Genomic DNA, 9670 nt, shown 5'->3' with positions numbered 1-9670 from the left:
GCAGGCCGGAACCCTCGGCGCGCGCCCGGTTTCCGTGCGGGCCCTGTCGCGGCGGCAGGCCCCGCCATGGCGGCGGAGGGAGAGGACCCGCTGGGCTATTTCGCGGCCTACGGCAGCTCCAGCTCCGACTCGGAGGCCGACGAGCCGCAGCCCGACGAGCGCCAGGCGGGGGGCGGCGCGGCGGCGGGGGGCAGCCCGGGGCGGCGGCCGCGGCTGCCGCCGCCCGACGAGCTCTTCCGTAGGGTGTCGCAGCCGCCCGCCTTCCTCTACAACCCGCTCAACAAGCAGATCGACTGGGAGAGCCGCGTCCTGCGGGCGCCCGAGGAGGTGCGGGGGGCGGTGGGGCGCGGGGGGCAGCCCGAGGCGGCCGCCGGGGCCGGGCCGGGCCTGACCTGACCGCCGCCCTGAGCGCCGAGGCCCGGCGTGACGGGTGCCCTGCTCTCTCCTGCAGCCCCCCAAGGAGTTCAAGGTGTGGAAGAACAACGCCGTGCCCCCGCCGGAGACCTACAGCCCGCCCGAGAAGAAGCCCCCGCCGCCCCCTGCCCTCGACATGGCCATAAAGTGGTCCAACATCTACGAGGACAACGGCGACGACGCGCCCCGGCAGGCCGGCAAGGCCAGCTTTCTGCCGGCTGAGGAGCAGGACCCCCTCGAATCGGGTGAGGGCCTGGCGCACGGCAGCCCTGCGGGTTCCAGATCCGCGCGGGTGGGGAGGCGAGCCGGGTGGGTGCGTTCCGAGAGTGGGGAGCTCCCTGCCCACCGCTCGAGGAGGCTCAGCTGCGGCGGCCGCTGCTGCTGGAGGGCTGCGCAGGGCAGGGCAGGGCAGTCGTTGGCCGCGGGGACGGTTGGGCTGCCCTGCGTGTGCTCTGGTTTTCCTGCGGTTAACTGAGACCCTCCAGCAGTGTCTCCGCGCCCTTAGCAGGAGCGCGGAGCGATTAAAGCGCCTGTCGGACTGTAGTTATGCCAAACGAACGCGTTCCGTCGAGGTACTGTTAAAACAGAAAGCGGTACGAGAGCTGCTGCCTTGACCCTAGGCGTAGACGTAGGTCAGTAAGTTATTTCTACCGTGCTTGCAAAACCTGGGGGCCGAGAGGGGAATTAAATAAAATGTCCATGTGGCAGATTACTGAGGGAAATGATTTACTGTCCTCTTCGCTTTTAATTACGGCGCAAGCTGTAACGGTAAGCTGGGAAGTAAAGAAATATTTGATAGGAGGGAGGAATTATTTTTTTTAAAAAACTGCTGCAGAAAGAGAATAGCCAGTAACAGCCAAGAGAACAAAACCAGAAGAAGAAATTCTGGGCTTTCAGAGCACAGTTTTGGTTCACCAGTAAAGTTATCAGCAACCTTTTCAAATGGAAAGTTCTTTCGCCGTCTTGCTCCTTTTTTTTTGTTCTGGGTGTTCCTTCCCCAGCGGCAGTTTTTCTCTCTCTATCTTGCTCCATTTGTTCTGTATACTTTTTTTTCCTACTACACATTTCTCTTAGTCAGCCTTCATCCAAAGACTAAGAAGTTAAACTGTTAATTGACCTTGACGTTACTTCCTGCTTCTAAAATGTCATTTTCTAGTTTTTTGTCTATTCAGATAATTCTGTCTATTCAGATAATATTTTTTTTTTAGAACAGGTACTGTACAGTAGCCTAACAAGGCCTCTTCTTAGTTATCCTCAATGGTCTGTGGTAGTAATAACAAGTAATCGTTCCTATTCTGTGCACGTGTTGCCCACGTTCCAAAAATGAGGGTGTTGTCAGTTAATACTACTGTCTTTTTTCCAGGCATCTCAGATGGGGTTAAGTCAGTTTTTCTGAGGATGATGTTTAAGACAAAGATACTGGCTTTGCTGACTTTGATTAACTCTGTCCTTTATTTAAAGATGGTGAAAAAGATGATGAACCAGCTTCCGCTAAGAAACGTAAACTAGACTCTGGGGAGCAGACAAAGAAGAAGAAGTTATAAGCAGGGCGTGCTGGATTTAGCCATAATGAGAATTTCAATGAACTTGGATTCCTCTGCTGCCATGGGAAACAAATACGTGTTTACTGAATTTCTCTCGCCTATCGGGTAGGGAATTTTATTTCTGTAGTATGCTTGCCTTTTGGAAAGCACAACATTAAATGGACAGTGTCGTGATAGAAACTCGTCTACTGAACAAAATTTAAACCTGTTTATTTAAAAGAGGTGTTTAGAAGAGGGATCCATTGTGATGGATACTTGTGCTCATGCAGGTTACAGGACTTCATGGTATTTTGTTTATCAAGAAACCTGGTAACGTGAGCTTTTCTGGACTGACTTTTCCATTGTGTCAAAACCTTTTATAAAGGAGTATATACTAAAGATTCTCTAAGTACTGTCCTGTGATATGTTTGCATAATGTTGTTTTGAAATGTATGTAAAGACTGCTGATAGGTCACTGGAATAAAACTACATACGAAAACATCTGCGGTATAAATATTGCGTTGCATGCTTGGTGAATAGGAGGGATGAATTCTGTACTGTATGCATTTCAGTGATGTATTTCTTACGACACAACAGATTCCTCAGGGTTTTCTTTGTAATAAATATACAACTGAAAACTGAAAAAAACATGGACCTAATAATAGAGTTTAATATTTGATAATGAGTTTTGATGTTATGTGATCTGCATCAGTGAAACATGAGACTAACCGATGCAGGAAAAATGAAAGCATTTAACTTATTCTTCCTAAAATTGAAAACAGAATCTAGACATTTTTGTGGAAAAAAAAAATTATGATAAAGCTGTGGTAATCTTTACTGCCAAGTTGTTTTTATTTTATTTCAGCACAAACAGTTGGTAATCTTCTCAAAGTGCTAGTCAGTGTATGTTGCATTTGTGATATGCTGCTGCATGGATTTGGGGGTCTGTATGTGAAAAAGTACCAGCAAAACTGGGTTGGAGGGTGGGTTACTCTAGGTTTATTTTCAGATAAACCTTCTGTGCCTTAGGAAATCTTAAGTGAGATTAGGCCTACTAATAGAAGTTTATGTAATTAAACTATTAATGTAAACATTCATAATTTTTATTTTCCTTCTGTCTTGGACTAGCTTTAATTTTGCAGAACAGGTTCTGTATGATATGTGCTAATATGATGTTAATATTTTTAAAAGATTTTTTTTTTCAAATCTTTTGAACCTCAGTATGTAGAAAAATGTCTTCATTTTTAATGAGTATATGAAGTTAGCAACAAGTTATGCAGTTCTAGCCTTGGCAGTGTGATAGTGCTTTCTGTGGATCCTTCTCTACCTGCAGGCTCCGCAACCGTTCCTTGCCGATTTCACAGGCCATTGGTCTAAATCTGTGATATATTCCACCCCTTCTGTGCTGCAAGTCTGGAAACGATTCAAAAAATGATACTTGTACACAGCTGAGGGTTCCCCATGCCCCAGCTCTCCTAGCACAAACCCAAATATCTGACACTGTTGTAGCAAGCTCCGAGATAGGGGACGGTATTGTCCGCAAAGCCAATGAAGTGCCAGATCTGTGTACGGTTTCTCAAAATGCTCCATCTCAGGTTGCGATGGCCGGGCTAGAGCAGGGACTAGGCTGGCAGGGAGCAGAGCAGAGCTGGCCTCCAGGTTGCAAGGGGAAGCCTCCCGTGCCCTTAATGATAACCCTGCTAAGTTCCAGCTGGGATAAAGACCATTTCGCCGCAGTCGAATACGACTGCTTGCTGAAATGGAGCTTTTACTAGGTGGGCAGCCAGTGTAGCATGACAGTTCAGGAATTGTGGGTATCTGTGTTTTGTTGAGCTGCCAGACTATAAATGCCTGTACTTCGCTTTGTCTAGAATGCTATAATGTAATTTCTCCCTCATTCTAATAATAGCGCGTGGAACTCCCACTGAAAGTTGTCATCTAATTGTATTGGTTTTGTGTGGCAAGGTTTTGGTAGCGGGGGGTGTTACAAGGGTGGCTTCTGTAAGAAGCTGCTGGAAGCTTCCCCTGCGTTCGAGAGAGAGAGAGCCCATACCAGCCGGCTCTAAGACGGACCCGCTGCCGGCCAAGGCCGAGCCAATCAGTGATAGTGGTTAACGCCTCTGGGATAACATTTTTAAGAAGGAAAAAAAAGTTGGGACAGGGAGAAAACAACCACCGGAGTGAGGAATAAGAACATGTAAGAGAAACAAGCCTGTGGACACCAAGGTCAGTGAAGAAGGAGGGGGAGGAGATGCTCCAGGCGCTGGAGCAGAGGTTCCCCTGCAGCCCATGGGGAAGACCACAGTGAGGCAGGCTGTCCCCCTGCAGCCCAGGTAAGTCCGCAGTGGAGCAGATCTCCACCTGCAGCCCAGGGAGGACCCCACGCCGGAGCAGGTGGGTTCCTGAAGGAGGCTGTGACCCTGTGGGAACCCCGCGCTGGAGCAGGTTCCTGGCAGGACCTGCAGATCTGTGGAGAGAGGAGCCCACGGAGCAGGTTTGCTGGCAGGACTTGTGACCCCGTGGGGGACTCATGCTGGAGCAGCGTGCTCCTGAAGGACTGCACGCTGTGGAATGGACCCATGCTGGAGCAGTTCGTGAAGAACTGCAGCCTGTGGGAATGGCCCACGTTGGAGGAGTTCGTGGAGGACTGTCTCCCGTGGGTGGGACCCCACGCTGGAGCAGGGGAAGAGTGTGATGAGCCCTCGTCCTGAGGAGGTGAAGCGGCAGAAAGTAACGTGTGATGACCATAAACCCCATCCCTGTCCCCCTGTGCCGCTGGAGGGGGGGGGGGCTTGGTGGTGAATCCGGGAGTGAAGTTGTGCCCAGGAAGAAGGGAGGGGTGGAGGGAAGGTGTTCTGAGATTTCGTTTTATTTCTCATTACCTTGCTCTGGTTGATTTGTAATAAATTGAGTTAATTTTCCCAAATTGAGTCTGTTTTGCCCATGACGGTAATTAGTGAATGATCTCTCCTGTCCTTATCTTGACCCGCAAGCTTTTTGTTATATTTTTCTCTCCCCTGTCCAGCTGGGGATGGGGGAGTGATAGAACAGCTTTGGTGGGCACCTGGTGTTCAGCCAGGGTCAACCCATCTCACTAATGCAGACCAGTTCTCTTGCAGGAATAGCTGTCTCCATGCAGGTAACGCAGCCTCACGTCGTCCACTTCAGGATGTGGATTGGCACAGGCTACTCAGGTGGCTGGTCTCTAGGTCCTGGTTGTCTGACATTAAATGGTTTCTTTGAGCTTCGCTTACAAAGAAATGAAGGATGTTTTTCTTGAAGTGCTGAATGTGAAGTCTCTGAATGAAAAGGCTCACTGTAATCTGTTTGTTTTCTGTATCTGCTGTCCTAATGTAGCTAGGTTGAAGGTGCTAATCTTCAGAGAATGTGGTAGAAAAAAGGGCTGCTTATGCTCCTTTTTAACAGGAATGTGTTTAGCTGGCGTGGAGAGCTGAGGGTAGGGAATAGCAGCAAGCACCTGTTCGGATATGAAAATCAGATGTTCAGTCAGTTTCCCAAAGGTTTGGTTTGCGTCCAGGCAGTGAGTTGCAGATCATAGTATGTCTCGCAAGACACAGAATTTTTGAGAAATGTGCTTCTGCTATCTTATACGTACAGAATTTATTCCAGGGTTATGTGGGAAGAATGGTACCATTTCTTGAAATTTGGAGGATTTGACATGAAGTACACCGTTCAATGGACTGCCTAATTCTCAAGTCTTACAGTAGTTCTGTTTGCTACTGAAGCGCTCCTTGAAGAGCGTTACAGCTGAAGGTTAATGTCACCAGCTCTGGAAATGGGATGCCTTCCCACGACTGCTGTGACCAAGGAGGCTTTTGTCCTTGTATTGTTTGCTCTGCTATTCAGGGGGGCAGCTCAGGAAGTTACCATGCTAATCACTCCTTTTGTTTTCAGATCATATGATATACGAGGTGTCCAGTTGTCTTGAAGTTAACACCATCTGATACTCAGTTTCCAAGGAGAAAACTAGCGTGGCTAATCTGGGAGAAGAATGATTAATTGTATTATTTACAGGTTGAGGAAATCTTCATTGTAAGCAGTGACCGTGGCAGCTGCCCCATTCAAGAGAAATGGCAAAAGCAACTATGCTTCTTTTTCTTAAGTAAGACATCTGAAACAAGGCTGTGAACTCAGCTTCAGACAGGCTATACCCGGGTGGACTGGTTCTGCTGCTGGAAGTTTTTTTGGTGGAGATGCTTCAGTGCATCATCTTCAGGAGAAGGTGATGAGAGAAGTGCTAGTGCTGCAGCTTCTGAAGCAACTCAGAAGAGTTCTTGACCTACAGGGTATACAAAAAAGCCCAAAGCAGGGAGGGGACTGACTTTTCTGAGTTCAGAGATAACAGCATATGCATTTTACTGTAAGTAAATGAGATGGCATAGAAGAAAGTGACTTGTAATGCAAACAACTACAGAACTCGTCGTAGTGGAAAAAAATGCTAGAGTCCTAACTGTGGTGAGAAAATAGCTGGAAAGGCACAAAATGTTTCCCAGTGATTGACTTTGATAGTATGGTACTTACTAAGCAGTACTTGCTGCTGTGGGGAAAAAACCCACAGGTATCTATTAGCTGGTGCAGAGGCTTTTTGGAAACAGCTGGACTGAGCTAGATGGAATGTAGCTACTACCCATGAGAGGAAGAAAAGGAGAGAAAGCCCATTGATTTTGTCAAGGATCTGTAAGGTCTTATTCAGGTACCACAAAAACCTAAGAAAAATGGGCCATAGGCTAAATTATAAGTGCTCATCTGGAGGTGGGCTTCTAGATCAAGATTACTGATAATGCATCCATGGCATTCATAGCTATGAAGCTGTAAAATTACCAGCCGTTGTTGAAGTTCCTCAGTAAGTCACTAGAGAGAGCATTACTTGGAAAGACGCAGTCACAGTAAGCCTTGCCATTATAGGAGTGCATCCAACAGTCTCCAAAAGGGGATATAAGTCTTCTCCATCCCCTTTTTGCATGATTAGGGGCAGTGACACAGAGGTACAAACCAAGAAGAATTGATAATGATGCGGCGCTTAAAGGAAGCAGATCAGGTAAGTGTGAAGAAATGAGCGATAAGATTTTGTCATTTGTTTTGAAAGTGGAAGAGGGAAAGACTCTCAAGAAGCTGAAGGACAAAGCTTGATGGAACAAGAAACACTTGTAGGTTTTCTTCAGGTTTGGGCAGCCAATAATGAAAAAATTGGCTACTCTGTGCATCACAATCCGTGAAATGTGTGAATGAACACTTACTAAACTTAAAATGATAGCTCAGATGTTCAAAAACATCTGTAACTAGAGAACAGTTTATCCTGGATTGTCTTTCAAGAGGAGATGGTGACAGTGAACATACACCCCCACTGACAAATGAGGAAGATTGGCTCTGAAAATTAGCCCTCTATTAACTCATCCTTGCACTGTTTTTGTGATGAATCAGCTGTGATGACAATCATTCTGTGTAACAGGGAAAAAAAGGCAGTAAAAATGCGTACAAGTTTGATTTGAGAGAGTTCTCTTAAAAATTTGTCAAATTAGAGAAACAGTGTCTGGAAGGCAATTTTCAATAAACGCACTGTGTTGCCTCCAGATGCTGGCACAATAGCAGCTACATTACTTGGATTTCCAAGAAAGGCAGGATGATCTGGAAAAGAAGAATTCACATCAGTGTAGAAGTACAGCTGTTGAGGATAATGGCTTTCACCGTAGGCAGCGCTTCCTCCCAGAAATGCTAATGGAGAGGTTGTTGCAAGGCATCCCTCCCTTAGCCTGCTATTCCTATGCAACAGCTTGATGCATACTAATGCTGTTGAAGAACTGATTCATTTACAAATGGTTTGTGATAAGCTTAAGGCTGCTAATCTGAAAGTGAATCCAGGGAAATGTAGTGTGTTCCACAAAGAGTAATTTATCGTGAACCTGGTATCAGGGCAGAAGGAGGATTTTTATATCAACGGAGAGAAACAAGCTGTGCGGTGCTGGCTGACTCTCTCTGGTGACGGGAAGCTCGTTTGCCAGCTTGCTAATCTTGCAAAATCATAGCAGAATTTGGATGAAAAGATGTAATGCTTTCAGTCACCAGCAGGATACAATTTGGGTTTTCTTTTCAGGCTTGAAAGGCTCTTGTGTCTGTTTCTGTCTTAGCTTGCTGATTTTTTTTCCAAACCCTTTTGACTACTGGTCACAGATGTTTGTGGCTTTGCTTTGGGTGTGGGTTTGATGTGAGAAAAACGCAGGACTGTCTTAAAAGCGTGGAAGCTGATTACAGCTGAAGTGTGCATTCTTCAAGGATAAATGGCTGTACCAGTTGAAAGGGACCCCTGGCAATGGCTACAGCTGTGCAGCATCTGAGAGAAAATGTTTAAGAACACCCACAATTACTCATTAGACTGGAAAAATCTGAAAGGCTGGTTTCCAAATAGCTGGAAAAATCCCAGCACCATCAGGCCTGGGCAGAAGCATGGTTGTGCCCTACAGAGGTGAGCTTGTTGACAGGCTAGTTGCTCAAGCAGCAACAGAGTGGAAATGGCTGCTCAGGCGTGCTCAGGAGGAGTCGCCGACTCCTCTCTCTCTGATTTACAGGGGGGCAAACCCTACAGAGGAAAAAACTGCTCAAAAAGAAGACTAGCATGGGATGTGTTTAGAAAACCCTTGAGCAAATGGAGGCACCTTGCTAAGAAATCTGATTCCATTACTGCCAAAGGCGTTTTCTGGATGCATTGACTAAGGTGAAGTTTAAAGAACATGCAACAGGAGGTGGCGATTAGCTAGGCAGTCTGCAACTGTCTCAGAGTGTCAAGACTGAAACAAAAGCAGGATTTCTGTAGAGTAAAACGTTGGCAAAATACAGAAAATTGCTGAAAGAAATGCAGTGTTTTCATTGCACAGGAGGCTTCCCATGGGACGTGGGAATCTCGGGGAATGGTTCTGTTTTGGAGACAAACGTGTTGGTAGCAGTGGACTGCTTTCTATAAGTTTGTAAGTCGTATAGTTAGGAACCAAGAAATAGTGGGAATTAACAAAGGGACAGAGATTGCAGTGAGCTAGTTCTTCACGTATGGAGTGTCACAAACTGGAGGGAGCAACGTTGCCTTCAGAGGACCCCACAGAATTTGTGTCTGATAGAAATGTGCAAAGATCAGTTGGACCTGGAAGGCAGAGTTGCACCAGAGATTGGAATGGGTTTGTGCTGCTGGTTCCTTTGAACTATTTTCTTCAGGGCACTTCTGAAAAAAGCAGGAATTTTCAGGGAAGCCAGGACCTGTGGAGCTGGATTGACAGAAGAATGCAATGAATTCAATGAATGGAGATAAGCATTTTTGGTCCTTATCAAATAATTTTATCAGTGCTCTTCATTTACAAGATGAAGTGCTCTTCGTCTTTAGAATGCTTTCGTCTCGGTAGCTTCGAAAGATAAATCGCATCTTTGCTTTGCTGTAACTGTGAACAGCAACTCAAGGACTCGGTGTTTTGCTGCCTTCTAACAAGGTGAATTTTTTGGAGCAAACATTGATTTCCCATCCCTTTGCTTAACTTTTCCCACCGTGTTTCTTGCTGTAGATGGACTGATATGAAAACAAATACAGGATTAATAGAGGGTAACGCCAGCAAAACAGGGAGTTAAACCTAAACCACGGGACTTATCAGGAGAGGATTAACGCGCTCTCCTCAAACCAACCCAAACGACACCCCCCATCTCCCCCCCTGCCCTTCATCCAGCAGCAGGCTCCC

General features: G+C 46.6%; 1 protein-coding gene across 1 annotated transcript; it reads left to right on the top strand.

Moving 5' to 3' along the window:
* Window positions 1-31: 31 nt before the first annotated feature.
* Window positions 32-3897, top strand: C8H1orf52 (chromosome 8 C1orf52 homolog). The gene is made up of 3 exons (XM_049809281.1): window positions 32-327; window positions 452-659; window positions 1876-3897. The coding sequence occupies exons 1-3, from the start codon at window positions 67-69 to the stop codon at window positions 1956-1958; spliced, it is 552 nt and encodes a 183-aa protein (XP_049665238.1). The 5' UTR covers window positions 32-66; the 3' UTR covers window positions 1959-3897.
* The last annotated feature ends 5773 nt before the right edge of the window (window positions 3898-9670 follow it).

Source organism: Accipiter gentilis, chromosome 8 (genome assembly GCF_929443795.1).
Source record: "Accipiter gentilis chromosome 8, bAccGen1.1, whole genome shotgun sequence".
In the NCBI taxonomy this organism is placed as follows: domain Eukaryota; kingdom Metazoa; phylum Chordata; class Aves; order Accipitriformes; family Accipitridae; genus Astur; species Astur gentilis.
The sequence above is the reverse complement of the archived record's forward strand: the minus strand, read 5'-3'. Positions and strand labels throughout refer to the sequence as shown.

Coding starts and splice junctions, on each gene's coding strand:
- C8H1orf52 (XM_049809281.1), top strand. CDS start 67: ATGGCGGCGGAGGGAGAGGACCCGCTGGGCTATTTCGCGGCCTACGGC. Junction 328..451: donor TCCTGCGGGCGCCCGAGGAG/GTGCGGGGGGCG, acceptor TCTCTCCTGCAG/CCCCCCAAGGAGTTCAAGGT. Junction 660..1,875: donor GCAGGACCCCCTCGAATCGG/GTGAGGGCCTGG, acceptor CTTTATTTAAAG/ATGGTGAAAAAGATGATGAA.